Source organism: Aptenodytes forsteri, unplaced genomic scaffold (genome assembly GCF_000699145.1).
Source record: "Aptenodytes forsteri isolate BGI_AS27 unplaced genomic scaffold, ASM69914v1 Scaffold186, whole genome shotgun sequence".
NCBI classification, from domain to species: Eukaryota; Metazoa; Chordata; class Aves; order Sphenisciformes; family Spheniscidae; genus Aptenodytes; species Aptenodytes forsteri.
Window position 1 is genome coordinate 781,625 of NW_008793959.1, and position 21,181 is coordinate 802,805.

Genomic DNA, 21,181 nt, shown 5'->3' on the forward strand with positions numbered 1-21,181 from the left:
CTTTGCCGGGCTGCCCGTACCTCACTGAGGCAGCACAGGAGATCAGGATCCCATTCTGGAGCAGGAGAAAGGCTGTGATGCCGAGCTGTCACTGGCTTTGCCCCATCACCTGATGTCCACGCAGTTCCTCCCACTACAGCCTGGTGCCATCACGCAGTCCAGCATGCATCACAGAAGCATCAGTCTTGGGTAACCCAACGCCGGGGAATTGTCACGTGGTGGTCAAAAGTGGCTGCGGGGTCTCTGCTGGTTTCCTTCATCCTTAAACCATCCCATGCAGTAAGTGCAGGCTGATGACAGACACTGGTACATAAGCCTCATTTCACTTGGGCGTTCACTTATGCGAAGGGAATTGGTCCCATGGGAAAAAAAGGCAATCTTCCATTGGAAAATTGGCCAAGGAGCTAGCTCAGAAAGCAAACATAATGAGTAAGAAACTAGGTTTTATGATGGATTCTTGGGAGGAGCTGGTTTCAGTTATTTGGCTGATTAAAATCAGACTCTGGAAAAATACCACAAGTGCCAAATGAGTTCTCTTCAAATTTCAACCCTAAAATACCCAGCATGTCACCACATAGGACACCTCCTAAAGGAAAACCAAAAACTGGTAGTTCTGCCTTGTCCTTCTTCTCTGCCTTATTGAGAATGCACATGCCGGAGTCTGCCTAATAATACTGCTAAAAGACATTCACATTCAACTAAAAGCTTTTGAGAGAACTTCAGCTTGAATAGTGAATAACCAAACCTTTCCTGATCCAACGAAAATGTGCTGACGCTTCTCTCCCATAGAGTTCACCCAAGACGGACCCTCCCCAGTCACACTCCACTGAGAGCACCCAAGAGGAGGAGGAGAAGGAGGAGGAAAAGAGACACAGGTTTCTCCTCATTCAGCTCAAGCTTTTGCTGACACAGAGGTGTCTGGAGAGATGCTGTCGGTCAGGCTGGGGAGGATTGCTCAAGGACAGCCCAGAGCTGCTGGGGGGGAACGGGGAGCAGGCAGAAGGAATCCCACATGGGTGACATTCAGGCATCCCTTGCACACACGACCACGAGGCATCCACGTGGACCCTCACTCATCATATCGTTCACAGCAACTTTGAACAACGCAGCAGCCTATTTTAATTCAAGTGCAACAGCATAGTCTCCGAATCTAGTTGCCACTTAGATGAGCCTGTTATACGTATATAATGATCTTACACATATGTGCATGAAATATATTTATTTAATAGGCTCCAGAGTCACGGATAATAGTACTTATTGACTCACAGCATTACTTGGAAAAATTGAGAGGAGAAAAAAAATTAAAGCATTTGCCCATCTATAAAATTAATGTACTATTTTACCTATTTCACAGCAGCATTAGCAAGCTTAACGTCTATAAAGATCACTAGCATCACTACTACACATGCTTTTCTATGCTGTCTTTGGCTCTTTGGCAAAACATTTTGTGAAGACGACTGTCAAAGTACAGTTAGAACTACAATTTAAAAAACAGTATTAAAAAGGGGAAAAAGTTTAAAGAAAATTTTGTTTGGAAGAAACAATCAAGAAGCTAGACAAAATTCCCCTCTTAAAACCTATCAGTATTTACAAATATGGAAAATTCCTGTATCAGCATCTAATGCTTCGACCTATCTCTGTGAATATATTGACACTCATCTACAGACACAAAGCCCATATGAATCCTGAACAGGCGCATTCATGCAATCAGCAGTCGTACGCAATTCATGTTCAGATGTTATGTAAATACATAAGAAACTTAATTTGTGACCTTGTGTTAATGGGAAATTGGGCACGCAAACCATATTTACATAAAAGCGTAAGCCTGAATGTAAGTGTCCATTTAAGACTGCCTGCATATTTTTCAGGTGAAGCATAAGTGCTTATATTTGAAAATTAGATTCAAAGCCTAATACAAAAGGTAATAAAACAAATTCTGTCTTCTCCCTGTCTGTCAAAAACCTTTTATAGAAACATCACCCACTTCTAAAAGGGCAAACTAAAAAAACCCCATGAAACAACAATGCTCTTTTGTTTTGCTGCAGCATGAACAGAATACCTTAATGGATTGAAACATTTCAATTCCTCGTTGATTATTTTGTAGTCGATCTTATTATTATTGACAACCGTCCCTCGAGCCACAAGGCCAGGCATCTGTTCTGCAGGGTGATGATCTAAAATAAGCAGGACAGGGATGGTGAGGAATAAAGTGCGGAGGGCAATCACTGTGCCAACAGGCAGCCGCGCGGAGGCAGGGCACAGCACCGCTGCTCTGCTCCCGAGCACCTCCAGCCAGGCTGCACCTCCCTAAAACTCGTCCTCCACATCCAGGCATGGGCTGGGGCGGGTGGGGGGGGGGGGAGGGGAGGGGGGAAGAAAAAGGAAGGTGGGAAGAAAAGGAACTTATTTAGAGTCATTTCCGCATCCAAACGAAGCCAAGATACGCATCCTCGCTTTCCTCTGCATGGGATTTTAGTAATGGCAAATATTCTGCACAGACTATACCCTTTAATTACAATTTTACTTATTTTTTGGTGAGGCAAAAACTGCTTTTGGTCCTATCTGGCGAGTTTTCTGTTTTGTTCAAGACACAGGTTCAGCAAGACCACAAGGCTTCCTCCCCTCGCTCGTTTGCTGCTGCTGCCCACAGAAACGGTCCAAAATTATCCCTGACTTCAGCATCTTCCACGGTGGCAGGTAAACGGTGCCGAGACAACAAAGGTGAGATTGACAGCTCAGATTAATCTCAATATTGCTACTCTGGGCGCAAATTCCATCTGCATATAGTGTCAAAACAATTTGTTGTAATAAGAGGAGGAACAGCCTGAACCAGCCTCGTGCACAGACGGGCTGAAAATAGCGGGAGCTCGGTAGAAGAAGGTATTTGGCAGACAAAGAATACAAGTGTGATTCTCATCTCTGCAATTTCATTTTGCCATCATGGGCTGAGATATGAGTCCAGTGCATGAACACTGTTCCAAAGCCATAATTAAAATCAGATTTTGGGAGTAAGCATCATAAGTTGCTTATTATTTCTGGAATCTGTAGGTATTAAAAATGTCCCCAGACTACTCGCCATTACAAGGCTGCCGGAGGAAGCCCCCTCCTCTTCCTAATTTTTTCCAGGTCAGCCGTAAGTTTTTAAGGCTTCTGAAGCCACTTACAAACTCAGACAAAAGCATCAGCCTGAAGTTTTTACGTTCTTCCGACAGCAATGAGAGGTTACACAAACTGAAGTGCAAGTCACATCCCTTTGAAGGTTTCTATGGCCGCGAAAGCCCATCGTCATTTCAAGAGGGGACGATGACCACGGAGATCCCCAGCACAAATGCACCTAACCCTGTGAAGAAAACCATCCCAGGTGCTGATTTACAATTTTGCTCATCTCCTGGCATCTTCTCAATTCCTGCGGCCAGGCAACACTAAGAGTTGCCGAAAACCAGTCCCAGGGTAGGAGCCGAGCCTGTGATCACCATGACTGTCATATGGTACTGAGCTATGGCTTGGTCACCTCCCTCAGCTGGAGTATCAGCCAAGGGATTTTTTTAAATTTTTATTTATTTTTTTAAAGATCAGCACCCAAGAACTGCTGAACCCTCCTCGGCAGCTTTTAGAGATCCACCAAGAAAATTAAGGAAGGCCATCAAGTCCAGCAGTTCCACCAGGCAATGCTATCCCACTTGGTAGAGACAAAAGAAGCTGAGGACGTTACGCACTGCAACAACATATGAGTATATAGAAACCTTCCTGCTCCTGTGACTTAGGTAATGGGGAAGAAGGCCCATCTCTGTCAAGCACACATCTGGATTGCATTTGCGTAATTTCCAGCTCTGCTTCCCCAGATGGACAGATGCCTGAAACCAGCAGTGGGGTCGTCTGCTGGCGCAAGTGCCGCAGAGTCAGCTGACTGCAAAAAATGAGCCAGAAGGCTGTAAAAGGCACATTTTGCCCTTAATAGCAACGGTAGCTTCCCTGAAATTATTTTTGATGGGAGGTTAAAAAAACCACTCATACAGCTTCTAAGCTCAAAGTAAGGCACAGAGCATCCAAAACCAATCAGTAATCATGGCAGACAACTGAATGATGGCAATCTACCAACAGTGAAATTAAATTTTAACTTTCCACACAAATCCTTTCAGGCTGCATATTTATGTATTTAGTAATAAAAACCATATTCATGACCATTGTCAGCTGTAAAAGATCTATAGTAATAACAACACCACTAATGGAAACTGAAACTGGAACAGCACTGCCTGGATCAGTAGCTTCATCGCTGATGACTTCTCTAAAATGATTCTAGGTTTTTTGCAAAAGACATTAAACTCCAGAAGAGTTCTACAGACAGACTGGGGATGTACCTGATAGAAAAAACTTCCACACTCAGAACTGAGATTTTAAATCAAAGTGGTTTCATGATGATGCATTATGACCCTTAATGAGTATAGTTTTGAGGCAGCGTATCTTTTTTTTAAGGACGCAAAGCATGACTGACAAAATATTTTTATATTCAACTACAACTTTCAATTACAGATCGGGTTAGTCTCAAGGAGAGATATTTCTTTTCAATTAAAAGGAAAAAATAGCTTTAGCATTGGCCGAATGGACATATTGCTAGACTCCTTTATTTCTTTCATGTAGATCTGATTCTGCATCACTCAGAAGCTTTAGTAAACACAAGCAATCCACGCTCTCACTTTTGATATCATCTTCCACAGGTACATTGTGACTGAACATTATGAAAAGCCCAAGAACCTGCTGATTGAGGCTTAATCTTGCAAAGTACCAGAATTATATTAAACAGAACAATATCTATCAATGAGCTAAAATGGTACTATTTTAAGGGAAAAAATGTAGAGAAAGATCTTAATAGATATTCATTTATTTTCTCTCAGTCATGCAAGAAAGTTCATGACTCATGACAAGGGATGAAGGATGACGTATTTTAAAACTAAAACGTGAAACCAAATTACACTTTTAATTGGGAATTCAATTTTTCCCCATCCACTCCAAATATCAGAATACATGCTTGTCTATCATTTACCACTGAAGACTGACAAGACGTCCTTTAGGAGGTGCAAACAAATGGGGAGCTTTGTCAAGTCTTTTTTTTTTTTTTTTCTTAATAAATTATTTAACTTTGCCTTCACAGGTTAAGAAGTAGTATCTACATTCTGTCAGTGTCTGGTATGTCATCCCCAAAAATGTGTTGCTGTGGCCGATCAGGCTCTACATGCACTACAAGTATTGAATTTTATATCAAATCCCCTTTAACTGGGTATGACACTACCACAATTTTTAAGATTGCCAGAATACACTTGTTGCAATTCTGCCTGCTTATGTTTTTGTAACTGGCTTTTTGTGATTTGGTTTCTGGCAATAACAATGACAAAGATGTTGATAATCTCAGACTGGACAGTACTTTTCCCCAAATGTAAAAAAAATAGTGTGGAAAATAGTGGAAAAGTTCTAAAACCAAGTTGTAACACAAAATCTGAGCTGAGGAGGAACTCTGTGTTAAGAGGAGGTATGAAACTTGTAGGTGCTCCCAACAAGCCTAATGAGCTGGGTTAATGGGTAGCATTTAAGCACACTTAAATCAGGAGTTCAACACCATAGCATTGTGTCTCCAGATGAAGAGTTTACAGACCTGAACCTCAAATAAACCTCTTTAAAATGCAAATCTCTGTGAAAGGAATCGCCCCTAATACCTCTCCTTTGTCCACAGGGCTCAGCCAGCCCCATCTGCACCAACCTGGATGTGGTTTTGAATGACATCTGGACCATCAGCAGGGAAACGGGGCAGGATTCAATGAGTGAGGTCTAAATCTCCCAAGGAATGTCATACAGTGAGAACTTGGCATATATGGAGCTCAGTGATGGATAAACACGTATAGCTGGCTGGGTCTCGTCATGGAGTTGCCTTCTTGAGTTTTGGCACTAAATTGCCAACCCAGCTCTGGCTTTGCTATCTAATATACTTGTTCAGAAGTGTACTTAGTGTAAATAAATACAGACTAGGATAAAATATCCCATGTCTGTGTCAATTCATTTCTCTCCCAATGAAGAAACAACCCATGCATGGAGCCCAAGCTGCCCTGTCACGGCTGTGTATCACTATTGTATAAAAGCGTAATCGACACTGTATTTTAACCAAATTGGAGGCAATTAGTTCCCCTCGCTCCTCAAGAATCTGAGCTGCAGATGTTCTGTCTCCCCTGCCAGAGCAAGGGACTTTAAAACTATCATAAACAAACACGGCTAATTTAAAAGAATCATTTCATCTTGAAAGGGACGCATCTCTCTTTTTTATGCTTGCGTAAATCAAAATTGGCTCAATCGATTTTGCTGAAAGTTTCCACAAAGACGCAACGTGTATGCTGAGATGAGACAAGCGGGATTTCAACTCAGCCCAAGAAAGAGAACTCGGGAGCCTCACCCTCAGCATGGAGCTTTCTCCTAAACATATCCTGCTCTCATTTTTACCAGTCTAACGCCGCACAAATGATGCCAGGATCTGGTCTTCCATTGTTCACGGGTTCAAGAGACTGCTTGGAGGACTGAGACCAAAGCAACCCCAGGTTTGGGATGAGATAGCTCAGCAAACCCTGGGGAGACTTGCAGTTTACGAATACCACGTTCAGACAGAAATAAAACTTTTTCTCCTGCCCTTTGTTATTAAGCAGGAGCTCCAACGGGGCCTCGTCGCTTCACTTGAAGTAAAAAATTAAAAATGAAAAGGACCCATACTTATAAAATGTTTATGCTCTTATTACGTTTGCTATACACCCCAGAATGCTAATCGTAACAACTCTAAGCAACCTGCAGAGCATGAGCACGCTCCTTGTTATATGGCTTTGTTAGGGAGAAGTGAAAGGGTGAGTAATAATATTCACAGCTTCCCTGCAGTCACGGAAATGTAAATATTTTTTTAAAGTGCTTACAAGACAAACCTACAGTAAATTTGAAAAATGTCCCCCATAATATTTAAACTAAATCCTCCTCTTTAACCTAACAAACCTAACCCTACAACATGGCAGTTAAGTGATCCATTCATTTTATTTCAAAATCTCCGTGCTCTCTTCATTTAAGAACCAGAGACCAGCTGACAAACAGGATGGATAATATGGTCTCTCCAGAAACATTTTTCTGTGATTTAGAATGATTAAATCTAACACATGCTTCTGCTGAGCCCTCAGCCAACGTTTGGAAAGCAGTGGGTAAAGAAGTCTCAGGCCAGTTCTCCATCTCATTAAGATGGAGAAAACTGAAGTTCTAGAGTATTTATCAACCTGTTCCTCAAAAAAAGAGAAGAGAGAGTCCAGCCATTCTTGGTACAGGATCACTGACTCTAAATACATTCCCAGGAGCAACGAAAATGAAGGAAATAAGTTATTCACTACAGCCACAGACAGCAGGACAAGAAGCAACGGTCTGCGGTGGAAGGAGGATCAGGCTCTAGACACCATTAAGTGGAAAAGCAATCAAGCAGATGAGCCTGTCAAACTGAAATTTAAGTCAGATCCTTCCTGCCTATCTGCAGATTCCTCTGCAACATTGCAAGCATACATTTGATAGTCATATAATTTTAACGCACTATAGCATGCTCTTAAGTAGTTGCTGTGTTTCACCTGAGAGGTCAAAAGGATGAGGAGGGTTGTATCTTGGGATTTCTGCATTATTATTTTGGTAGCTTATCTACAGTTAGCATCTAGAGTTAAATTTTACAAATGTTTGGTTGAAAAAAAACAAAAAAACCCTTCATATACCATCAAAGTGCATGAATACAACATAATTATTGTCACACGCGGGCAGCAATATGAATCACTGTGGCTCACGCTCCTTTACAGCATGATTTATAATATAATATTTCTTGCGATTCTATGTCCCTAGCCAAAAAAAATTAAATAAAACATATCAAAGAGGTTCTCCACATATCTCAACCTCAGGAATGCAGCTTTTCTGGTCATAAAAGACTGGAGAGCAAGCATCTGTGTTAGTGCAGCTAATTAAAGTGCAAGAAAAACCTCTTTTATATCTGACTTGCGAAGTTGATAACATGTAAGTTATAACTTGTATAAGACATGATAAACTCTGTCCTTCACAGAAAGAAATGCACTTCTAACATGACCTACTGTAAACAGATCTCAGGGTATAGCAGCTTCTAATCAGAGGCAGCTCCGTAATGGACTTGTTGAGCGGTGACATTTCCTACAACACTTGGCACATGTTGAATAATGGTGCTGTTGTGGTTAAACCAGATAAGGTTCAATACTAATACAGGGAACAAAGTGTGGGGATTTTGACTGCATTAAGCCAAAATTTACAAACATGAACCTGAAATGTTTGACAGACACGGGAAGAAGAACCACCAGGAGAACACTGTGTTAAGCTGGGGAAAGGATCTTGGGCTTCAAGCTTTATGCTGCACAAACAAGCAAAAATAAGAGGGAAAACTCACTTTAACATCACCTTTGAAGAAAATGACTCATCACTAGTCAGTTAAAAAAGAAAAGAGTCAATGGTTACAACTAATGGCCAAGAGGCCTGTTCATATCGGACACAAAGATGGAAGGATTAGTGTACAATAGCTTGGCTCCCTCCAGCTCACGGGGCTCTACCCCCTGGCGAGGAGCTGACATGAGAGGATAAGACAACTCCATTAGGAGCCCGTATCACTTCTCCGCAGTGTTCCCCACAAGCAGATGGAGCAGCTATTTAGCCAAATGCACCGTGACTCCTGGTTTATACATGAGCATCTGGGATGTTTCCTAACGTGGGGTGATGTACAACGTACTCCGATTTATCAACTGTCCCACGTGCAATTAAAGATTCGGATAAATAATTTGGCAGTAAAGGCCCCTCAGCTGAACTGAAAAGCAGCAAGGCGTGAGGGGTCAAGTGTTTCCGCAGGATTTATATTTACCAAACAGAGCTGCCTGCAAAGGAATGTCTCCTTTGAGACGTGGCAGAATTAGGTCCGGGCAGGACGACTGAGCTGAAGGCGCTAGCTGGATAGCTAGCAATTTCTTCGTTTCAACTGAGACGAATTTGAATGTAATGTTAGAGTTATTAAAACAACCCTCTTTATTGCCCTAAGAAACAAAATATATATGTAGTTAGAGCTATATAATTTCCTGCTAATACACATTTTGATCTGAGGATAATGTGCAGTATCACCATTTTTCTGTGAATTCTACAAAAGGACTCTAATACCTTAGAACCATTTAATCAACATCCTATGCAGGCAGTGAATAGATAATTGAAATATAAGTACTGTCATCCATATCCCCTTTGGGAAAGTGACACAGTAAGCATTATATCATTCCATTAGTCCACCCTTTGATGTGGGTTTTATTCTCATTAAACTATGTTTTAGCCTCAAGGTTTCTTCCCCCCCCCCACCTCTCCATGACGTGGCCATGCCAGAAAAAAAAATAAAAAAAATACCCTGCTGTTCAAAAGGCAAGAACTACATTTTTACAAGCAATTGTACATGTCAAAAATATAAAGCTGCCTTTTTAATTTCTTGTTTACCAAATACAGTCAATGACAGCTTCTGGAAAACACAGGGTGGAAAAAAAAGGAAGCCAGGAGGGTGGTGGTGGGGAAGGAATGCATTTACTTGTTTTCAAATAATAAAGCCTGAATACAAGCAGGATAAAAAATGCTTGAAAAGGCTGCCGTGGTGGTGTCTGCTTTGAATTGTGCCCTGTTTAAACAAGAGGAAAGCCTCCCACTGAAAAAAGAAACATTTTTATCATTCAAAAAGATCTCAGGGCAGTCCCTTTAAAATGAGGTATTTTCTAAACAAAATATTGGAATGTTCCCCTGCAGGGAACGAGCATCTGATCTCTTAAAAATGATTATTCTTGAAGAACTGTAGATTTATGGAGTTTTTGTTTTATTTGTTTTAACTTAAGTAGAATGAAACCTGTCTGAAATGACCACCCAAGGGAGCAGACCAATCAGCTAAGCAGAGGCTGATCTTTAAATGGGAGCCGAAGTTGTACTGAAACCCTTGGGGAGGTTTTAAACTGCTGGCTTAAAACAGGGCTGGCTAAACGCTTAATGCAGGTTTCAGCATAAGCTGAGGACATGGATTTCCTCTCACCGACATCAGCGTAGCTCCACTAACATCAGTAGAAGCGTTCCCGATTTTCATTAGTGTTAGCAAGCAAAGAATCAAGCTAATTACACAGAGTTATCAACAGTGATTACAGGAGGATTTTTTTTTTTTTTTTTTTTTAAAAACACACACTTTTTTTCAGCATGGACTGTTTTTGTTACACTTTGTAGTTGTACGTCTACTACAGGCAACTGAGTGGAAAACTCAACTTTACACAGAACCAGTCTTGAGTCTCAATGCGCTTTTGAATAAATAGGGAAAGTCTGACATGTTGCAATTTTCTGTAAGTTTATGAATATCCAACTTACATACTTGCAGTTGTAACTACAGTTCATAAATACAAGCCGTCAGTGAGAAATATTGCTAGCTTAGGAGCTCTTTTTTGATTCTTCAAGAGTTTGGCTTATAGTTTAAACCGACCAAACTCAACACTCCACTCAGAAATGTCAACTAGTAGGAAAAGCGTTACTGTCTCCATTAATTGCAGTAACCATCAACCGCGGCCGTAAGAAGCGGGAAGCTCATATACAGAACACAGCTCCTTGTCCGTTGCTAAGTGAGGAGGTTAATGGGATTCTAGGAAAAAGTATTTACTAAACAACACGAAGATTCATTTCTTTGGAAGCATCTAAGGCATTCTCTGCGTTGTGCCGCCTTCTACCAAGTTAGCAGACTTACGCTTCTTAAACGCACAAGGAAAAGCAAGCTTGAGTGGGCCAATATTCTGCCTAAGGAGAATATAATTAAATTCCACAGCATATTATTCCCATATTGAAGGTTTTTAAGACAAGACTGGATAAAGCCTGGAGCAACCCGGTCTGCCCTCAGAGCTGACCCTGATGTGAGCAGAAGATTGGACTACAGCTTTCCTGAGGTCCCTTCCAACTTGAACCATTCTCTGTTGCTGCCTGTGCAATGCTCCACGGCCTGGGTGACACGAAACCTGGAGGTACACCAAGGAGAAATCCCAGCCCCGCTCCCAGGCGGACACCGCAGCCCCTGCAAAGACCAAAGCCAAAGGCTGTAGAACTTGGTACAGAGAATAGTTGCAAATTGCAAAATACTGCAGGAGCAGAACTGGAAGGTGTCTACGTGGTCATGAATTAGTTATTTAGAACATGCTGTTTGATGATTTATTTTTTTTTTAAGATGAAAAACTATTCCTGTACAACTATTAAGTTTTTTATGAGTGCTTAGCACAGCAGATCCAGCAGTACTGTAAGTTCATAAAAACAGCCGCTTTTTGTCAAGAGTGTATGCAGTTCTGTGTAGAAGGGCAATCAAAACCGTCACTTTGTACAATATAATGGAGCAGGACACTTGTCATCCTAGCTCACTCAGCTACTGCAGCTAATACTAGAGATGTATTTAAATTAATCTGCAGGAAAATTAAATCCATTACCTTAAAAAGCAAGGGAATAAATCATACTCAACAGGAAACCAGGAAAAGCTGCTGCCATTTCAGTCAAATCTAAGGTTGTGTGAGCACATGAAATTTTTCCTCGTCAATGACATAAAAACAATTCATAGCAGGAAAAATAATATCAGCTGTTGTTATAATGCAAAACACAAATACGCTCAATGAGTTTAACACTGCAGCCGAAGTATGAAGAACATCTCGAGCTGTTTTTATTTCCAAACAAGACTTGAGGGGTCAGAGGAGGGAGGAGGACATGTGGGCAGGCTGGAATGATGGATGGCGTTTAGCGGCATGCTGTGTTTGGGTCTACTCTTGTTATTTTTGCAACAGGATGTCTCTGATTACTCTCTGAATAGAGAATAAGGATGGTTACGTCTCATTGCTCAAAGGGAACATTTTTTTCAGAGCCTTACAAATTAAATAGGACATTGTAAAGCAAGCAGTCAATGAACTATCAGGTGCTGTTTGCACAAATCTAGCAACAGTGCCAGAAGATTCCCTGGGGGCATCAGCGGTAGGTTTGGGGCTGGCAAATAAGGTATATGTACTCTTGTCCTATGTACAGAAGATCCCAGCTCTGCAGAATCCTTCCGTGTCATTGCCTGTATGGTTTGGTCCAGGCCAAATGATATAAAATATATATAGCAGGGGCACACTAAGTCTCTAGATAACTATTTCAGCCATAAAGTTGATGCAATATGGAGAGGACTTCACAAAGGATGGAGGACAATTGCTTTTCCAAATCCCACCCTTCCAGAGATCTTTGGAGAACTGGCTCCTGGCTCACAGGGAGCTGCCTGGAGCGATGGTCAGGCCAGAGCTGCCTAACTTAAACACTTCTTGAGTGTCACCAGTAAGATAATGACACTCTGTCCCCAGCCAGACCTCAGAGGCCGTGACAACGTTCACGCTCCACAGTGCAGCCCTGGCCACAGAGCATTTCTTTGAAAGCTACTGAGGTTCCTCGCTGATGAGGAACTGCAAGTCCTAGGCAACTTGTAGAAAAGGCTCAGATGAGGGGACTTGAGAGCCACGCGAACGTGTATGCAGGGGAATAAACACACACAAGTGTTGCCAAGATAGGGGGGATTATGTTGTTTTTTCAAAGTAAAGGCTTCAGGCAGAAAGGAAGGGGAGAAATGTTGGAAGCAAGGTCAGTTAGAACTGAGAGCTGATCTTAAACCTAACTAAACTTGGGGCTAAAGCTGCAAATGGAGGCCACAAAGTGAAACACACGGGAATGATTTCTCTACAACGGCGTAACATTTCCTAATGAGCCAGCTCCATGAATTAGCTCATCTAAAATAGAGATGCCAGCTCATCCAGGGTCTGGATGACTCAGTAACACCAAGGACCTCTCACTGGGAGTTACCAGTTTGGTGCTGGCCCAAGCTCAAAGCGTCTAAGAATTGTCTTCATGATGCCACAATCTCTATAAAAAATGTCACTGGTCTTAGTGCAGTCTCTCAGTGGCCAGAAGTTGGCATCAAAGCCACCATCGAAAGCCTTTCCAAGGAGGTGCAGTGAGACAACATGATGGAGAGTTAACAACCTTCTCACTCTTCAAAAGGGATCTCAAGCTCAGGACGGGACCATACAAAAACTGGTATGACTCTGCTACCTATACTGACCACTTCTGTACCAAGGACTACGCGAAATAAATAAAAAGGAGAGGAAGAGAAGAAATCACAATATATTTACAAACAGTGCAAATGAAGGCGGATTGTAAAATGATGCCTCGTTTGCACTGGGTATCACAGATATTGTAACACAGCAGAATTAAAAAAGCACCAAACATTTCTTGATATGAAGCAGCTAAAGAGAAGAAAATGTCAAAACTCAAATGTCAGACAAATTTTGGGCAAGAACTCTGTACATACCCCAAGCTCTCTGGATTCCTTCCCAGAGCCAAGACACCAGTCTCTTACATACAATTTATCTGTCTCTGTCTAGTCTGGTTTTGACTAGTTTTCGCATAACCATTTAAGGGTTTTATTTAATCAGCCAGGAAGGAAAGAGTTCAAGGAACACCAGGGAATATGTGGCAAAATATAACAAGGTTAGATCACTTGCACTGGATTATTCTCCTCTGGCACACCGCAGAAGAAATAACCCCAGTCAAGGTCTGCATGTTCAACAGTCTACAGGGAACGAGACCGGCATTATTCAAGGTAAGTGACACTTTAAAGAACTTTAAATTAGCTGTTGACAGTCAGGTAGATAGATTGATGAGTGATTACACGAAGTCCCCAACATTACCATTTTGTGGTGAAAGCAAATATGAAGGGGGGGCGAAGTAAGAAAATCCGTTAAATATGGTTTTGCCAATCTGTGGTGCATTCAGATGACAGTGAAGTTCGTTTAAGGACACTGGAAACTTATAAAACAAATTGCTTTCTATGAATCAAAAGTTGACAGAAAGTTTCCTAGCTATATTTTTGACTCCAGAAACACTGCAAACATAGGAGACTATGATAAAAAAAAAAAAAAATCCCCCCATCATCTTTCTTCCTAACAAGTGTTCCTTCTTCCAGGGCTAAAGGACCACATGCAAGTGGAGCAGAAGTGCAGCTCCCCTCAACTGCACAATTAAGGCTGACACTGTATGTACAACAGATGCCCTCACTGCAGTCGTCCCTAAAATATGTTTTTAAATAAAATTAACTCAAGTCAGGAATCTGTAATTAGCACCATCTTCGAGAACAAATCGGAACAAGTTTATTGAAGCGCTCTAACTATTTACAATGAGAGTGAATTTACCCCCAAGGTTCACTTTACTATTTTGTCTCAATTTTCTTGTAATTTCATCCATCACATTTTTTTCAGTCCTCCAAAGGTGATGGATAAAACACAGAAATAAATAGGACCAACTGTTCGCGGAAACCTAAGGGAAAACATAATTTTGTTATAAATAATCCTTGGCACAAATCATGGAAATGCAATACTAAAATTGTTTGTTGAATCATTTATGAATTGGGCCTTCAGTTTTAGTTTGCAAATAAGTTAGAGTTTTTTTGTTGATGTTCTTTTTCACTTTGCTTTTTTAGCTGGAAAACAGCCTTTGAGAACCTAAACTGGTATATAATGCAGAAAACAGAGTGAATGAAGGACTTCTGGGTTTTTTTTAAGGGAATCTCTATGCTAATACAGGACTTTTGGGGGGGGGGGGGTTTACTTTTGGATGATGATAAACTAAATGATGACAAATTTTAACTTTATTTTCATAAGGTGCCACCATTGTGAGTTTTCACCCCAGCTTTACGCTAAACATGTAGAAAAGGCAAAGACAACATGGTGCCTTACAAAACCACTAAAAAAAAAGAATTGCAGATACCTCTGCCGGGAGATTCAAATGAATGTTTGTGATCCAACAGATAAATGTGACTACTAAAAACAATATACACTTTTGTGTTTGTTCTTAGATGTGAAATTTTGAATATTTGTTAGTATAAATTAATGCAAAAGTTCAGTGGGACACAACGGCGTGCTACCACGCCATGCATGTAGTCGTCATACATGAAGAAATACACAACACGAGTGGAAATTCTGCTGCCTTGAGAAATTCAGTATTTTAGAGGACAGCTGATTAGCCAAACTCCTCACATGAAAGTTATAAACATGAAGAAATATCGAAGAACAGAGAGGTGCATTTCTTTCTTAAGTCTTTTGTCTTAAATTGCTATTTTTTGTCATCTGAAGAGAGAGAGAAGCTTGGAGATAGATAAAAGCAATGTGAAGACTCATTTCTCATTAGCCGGAGCAGGTGTGCATAGCCTTACCTGATCTGTCCTCGCACCAGTGGTCTGTTTTTTGTCCTGTTCATATTTGAGTCAAACGGAACCTCAAAGAACTGTAATAAGATAAAAAAAAAGGGAAGAATCAAAATGAAAGGATGCCGGAAAGCACGCCATGCGTGGAATGTACTGTCTGCATCTGCAGGTGCTTTAATCTCTATTTTTGAAGGTTCAGAAATACAACGAAAATAGCAAACTCCTTTTACGGAGCTTTGATAGTCTGCATTAACGCTTTTGGCATCCCCTTAGAAAGAAAATCACCTGGAGGACAAAAATAGTTTGCGCACGTCCCCAAAAGTTAATCATTTGAAGTAGAGTTTGATTCCAAGTTCTGCTCTCGACAGGTTTGACACAGCTTTTATACGCACGTGATTACATATACACATACATACAGCCCTGCCCCCAGTTTTACATTAATACAAACAGCTCTTGCAAATGTTGTGCTTCTGGTATTTAAAAGACAAACACTAAATTTTTTTCAAGATCATCTAACTTCTGAGAATGTATAACCCACCCCAAAATCAATCAACTCTTGTAAAATGCTATTGAAACTGCACCGAGCATCTAGTTCTAGCAGCAGGGAATGAACACACCATATGGCGTTATTTAATGTCACAACCCAATTTGACTTCAAACACCACCTATGGGAAAATTCAGGCGGCACTATCTTCACGCTAGGAATTCCTGCAGGCTTTTGTATGATCTGTTTTATAAAGAATGTTACTGGAAAAGCTGAATGCGCTTTGCCACACAGCAAATTGTAAAGCCGTTCAGTTTTATGTGTGCAAAATAAAAATAATAAGCATACATTTATTTATAAAAAGAGTAGTATGTATTTATAGAAAGAACATTTTCTACTGACGTTATGTCTGAGGTTTTGGGGTAGGATCCCAATTATGGTGAATATGTAGGAGAAGTACCATAACAAATCATGATTTCAAACACTCACACTGACAGTAAGCTCAGTATAGTCAAACTGCAGACAGATTTAAGGTGACTATATAAGGTGACTATATGATAAACGACTGTATGATAAAACCCATGTCATTCCAGCAAGCTGATGTAACCTTTTACACAACAGAAGACAAAATTAACAAACATCTTCATTTTGACAGTGCCACGCTACCGGCCTTGCTACTTAACGGGGCTGCATTCCCTGGGGAATGCCAGCGGAGAGGGACACAGGGAGCAGCAGGGACCCCATCAGAGCCCTACAGGTGCACATCGGGGAAAGACGCTTCATTTACAGGCACACAGAGACTACAGGAACCACCTTCCCCATCTATTACTTTGAAGTAATGACTACATAACAATTTGGGAGCCCCTGCTGTTGCTCCTACGTATTGCAAGCGCGGCAGGGATCATCCTGCCTAACACGGCCCACCATATTCTCCATTCGCGGTGACGTTTTTAACCTCAGGTTCAATCATCTTCCCAACAGTTTTAACCATTCCCAGGAATGAGGTTATAAAAAAATCCTGCATGCGTATGAGTGAGAGTGAGTGCGTGCACGTGCTCAAGCCCACACGCTAAAGTTATCCTGCTTCAACAAAACTTGCTGACGGTATGCTCTAAAGACAAGAAATTTGGCAGCGGGCATCATCTTCATGTTTTGTCATGCTTGTGAAACTGTCCAAACCTGGGAAAGAACAAGACTCAGGCAGGTGGCAGGGAGGAGAGGGGAGAAGGTCAAGGAAACAGCAGCAGTAGAGCCGGCAAGGGGGTACTGGCTGGGGGACCCCAAACCTGCACTCCCCCCTGCCAGCCAGCAGCTGTGAAACCCCCTGGAAAAGCGGCTGCCTTGTCCCCCTCTAGTGGCTGGCCAACACAAATTAATGGAGAATTACTGTTGCCACCTCGGCTGAAGCCTGTGTTGCCCATTAAAGTCCTCAGTTTGTCCATGATGGATCCAAAAACTACCATGGTTCTGCAGGGGAGGAATCCTGCATTTGTTGGTTTGTGTTAAAGGCTGCAGATTAAATGCTCAAAAGTTAAGAAATGTAAAAGCATGGGAATTGAAATCATCAACACAGCTCTTTACTACCAGTTCACACCCCATTCACTAAAATTTCTCACCTCCATCCACGCAGTGGAGCAGGCTGGGGCTACGCAGCCTTGAGGTGGTTTGCTCTTGGTAAGCCTCCGTCCGGAGCGATTGGATGGAGCACCCGACCCACCCCCAATTCCTACCGACTCTCAAAGCCTTCCAGTTTTACCATCGATATTCCTGAAGCAAACTCCGGCTGCTCAGCCAAGAGTTACTCATGCGAAAGAGGATGGAAAAAAAGGGTTCTTTTCTTTTCAGGAAGAAAAAGGGTTAGTTTATACGTCTTTCACTTTGTCAAAGCATTCTGGTACAGTACAAGGCAAGTCATTTATTTATTTTTAGATAGGCAGCTAATAGGTTATTTTTCATCCTCTGTCTGTTATGCCTGATCTGCAGTGGCAATGGTCACTCCCAGCTACAACCGAAGCTGGTTTAGAAGAAAAGCACAGAGGAGGCTACGGAGCAGCTACAAGCCCCAACACACGGAGCCCCGGCAGCTCACTTCAGAGGGACGGGTCGGATCCGCATGGCTACAGCGCTGCCCTTGAAGCGCTGGATGGTTCACAAAGAACCTCTACAGGAAACCGCAACGAGTACCTTCGGAGAAGGGAAAGCACCCCGTTTGGATCCGAAACCAGTGATTGCTTCTGACAGCTCAGCATTTTGCTAATGGTTTGTTTCACTGTTACATTTCAGAGACAATTATGTTAAATGAAGAAAAAATGTAATTTGACATCAGACTGGTAGAGCAATACAAGGGAAAAAATCTACACAGCCAAAGTATTTTCTCCTGAAAATATTCTGAGCTACGCTCAGTTTTGCTTTGTTTTTAAATACACAATTTTCCCTTTATTTCTATTTGCAAAGTCTGACTGCCGTGAGCTTACTTCCAGTTTAAACTTGTGCATGCGAGGAGATTCTGGCTCATCTGGGAGTATTTAAGCTTACAGATAAAGGTATTCCGTGTGCGATGGATAAAATCAAAATAACGGACAGGTTTTAAGCTCAGTGTGTCTCAAACATAAAATGACTGAAATGAAGATCAGTTGGACGTTCAAGACTGTTGAAAGAATTTAAACTTATGCGGTTATCAGTATAACCTGACAATACCGTAATCACTGTATGAAACATTTCCATATATTTAATGTTGTAGTTCACCCCGAATAGAATATAAATTTTGAACAAGAAACTTCTCTGCTGAGTTAAGTAGTCAAAAAATGTCAGTCTCTGTTGTAAACAGACACGGCTGGTCCCAAAATTAAGATTACTGCATGACTTAAGTCTGAATTTTTTCACTTTTTTAAATCTGACAAACTGAATAATCTGTTACCGTCAACTGTACGCACGAAACTACATATCCGATTGAACCACAGTTAAGAAAAATCCTTTTATTTGCAATGCCCCAGATTCTTTCACTGAGCTAGTTGCTATTACATGTCAGCAAGATGCCATTTATCAAAACTTTTCCCATTTTGCTCCCAGATGTTCAGAAAAATTCTCTCTCCACTTGAAATTATTTTCCCCTGATATTCTAGGAAAAAATCAAAAAAATGTGCATCTCAAATATCATTCCATAGGAATGAAAAGAGCGAACTCAAACATATTATCTCATGCCAGGCCAACACAGTACAGCCTGTTTTAGCAAACAGTAAATTCAGTAAGATGAATCCTGAATAAACAAATATTTTAGAAGCACTCAGGAGGCTTTTTCAGGAAGTCTGAATGCATCAGTTCAGCTGGACAAGGCAGAATATTATCTGCCCTAGGTATTTGGGAAGCTAGCCATCAAAAGGACAGACAGAGGGTTAAATCTACAGCATCCAAAAATCGCTGAGTGACAAAACTTGGCAACAGCTTTCAAGACTCTAACCTAAATTTTAATCAGTATGCATGAACATTTAAAACATGATGATGGAAAAAAAATAAATCAGGCCAGCTAGTACGTTGTGGTTTATTTCCCTGGCAGGCTCATCAGACTCTCTGTGTAGATCTCATCTAGTTAATATACAGTAATTATATCTTAAACATCTAACAATTCTTAGATTAGCTGTCACATTACTGCTTATAGCTATTTACACTCATGGTTTGTTTTCCTTCAGCTTCTTCATATTGGTTTCCACTTTGTTTTTAAGTGAAACGTTAAAGATTGTTTAATTTCTTCAAGCCACCTCCTGGGAACAGCAGTGAATGCAGAGGGTAGCTAATCATTCAGACTTCCTGGGGGAGACAGAGATTAATTATTCTATTTGGACTCAGCCAAGACTCCCGTAGCATCACCTTGCAGATGCAGATGGCATTACGCTACGCTGGCACTTCGAGGGCTAACGTGATACGGAAAGAGCGAGAGGGCATCCCCTGCCTTTACGGGACGCCCTCTCGCTTTTTCCGTATCATCAGTTAAATGCCGACACCACCTATTAAGTTTTCAAAGACAGTTGCCTGACTATTTGCAGTTAATTAAGCCAGCGGAGCGGATGGGAAGCCCTGAGCACACGCTGCGTTTGCCATCCGTGGTCATTCCTGCGGGAGAGATTTTAACTACTGAATTATGACAGTTCAATACCTTTACTCCTGTTCACACAAAAACGTAAATAGAGTGCATTAAGAGGAACAACATGTCACATAGTTTATCAAACGGGTCACCCACGCTTAGGCTAGTAAACGTCTCTCATATACCGCTTTGGATTTAGAGCGTAGCAAGCACCAGCCTGGCCCCCGTCCAGGGCCAGCTCTAATCTGTGACACATAGTGGAAACAGCAGCGGCTGAAATAGGCAACCGGTCTTCCATGTATTGACATAACATTTTACTCTAATGCTAAACACATATTTACATCAGAACCAATAATCCCATGAGTCTAAAGATGGAGCGGAACCCTGCTATTAAACGACAATTTAATTCAAGGCAACTCACAGGTCTTCTCATCGCAAAACCATCCTTGCATCTGAGCAGGCTTCCATGTGCTCTTTGGCAGCAGAATGGCCCTCTGGATATATCTCTTTCCCTCCGAAGACTCCCTAAAGGGCAGTTCAGGTGAATCTATGGCACTAATGAGTGAATGAGAAGATGAGGCTGTTGCCAAATAGCAGTCACCTCCTCCTGTGCTGAAGTGCCGCTGGTCTCCAAAATCCTCCACGTCTTGCACCGCACTGGGGAGGTGGAGACAAGCTAAGGGGATGGGTGCAGGTGGTGGCCAAAGCCCTTCCTCAGCTACAACCTCTTGCTACAGACCCAAGCAAAAATTTTTAACACAATGCAAATAACGACCAGTACAACTGGACTCCCCACTTGAGCACTTCACTGAATGTCTACAGCCAGGGGTGAAACTGGGCTGTATAGGGCAAGTCTTGCAAATATTGGTCTTGTTGAATTAGATGCTTCTGGGGTTCTCCGATTTCCCCTGTGCTACAGTAAGCTCTGATCCTCTTTGGTTTTCTTTGGTATTGCCAAAGGGCAAGCAGTTAACCAGAACCATCATTGAAACACACGCTGGAAACCAAAAAGGCGCATGAGTCAGGGAGGAGCGGGTGGACCAAAACTAGGTGGAGAGTGCAGTGGCAGAGTGGAGTCCGGATACCTGGACAATAACCTGAGGTATCCTGGGAAGGTGACATCGACAAAGCCGTTCCTCACAGCTGGCCATGCGGCCTATAAATTCATCAGGTTTTAGCACTAGCCTTTCACGTAAAGCATCCCGATTTTCTCACGCGCTCAAAGAGAAGTTGCTATAAGCAGCACTGGAAACCCATCAGACCACGAAGAGTCAAGTTCCCTCCTTAGTGAGTGCTCTTCCCC

General features: G+C 41.8%; 1 protein-coding gene across 1 annotated transcript in view; it reads right to left on the reverse strand.

Moving 5' to 3' along the window:
- LOC103904591 (protoheme IX farnesyltransferase, mitochondrial) overlaps positions 1-21,181 on the reverse strand; it is a 107,007-nt gene that overhangs the window by 18,593 nt on the left and 67,233 nt on the right. Inside the window, exon 5 of the mRNA XM_009286121.1 lies at positions 15,326-15,396. Within this exon, the coding sequence (XP_009284396.1) occupies positions 15,326-15,396 (71 nt within the window). The remainder of the gene's footprint in view (positions 1-15,325; positions 15,397-21,181) is intronic.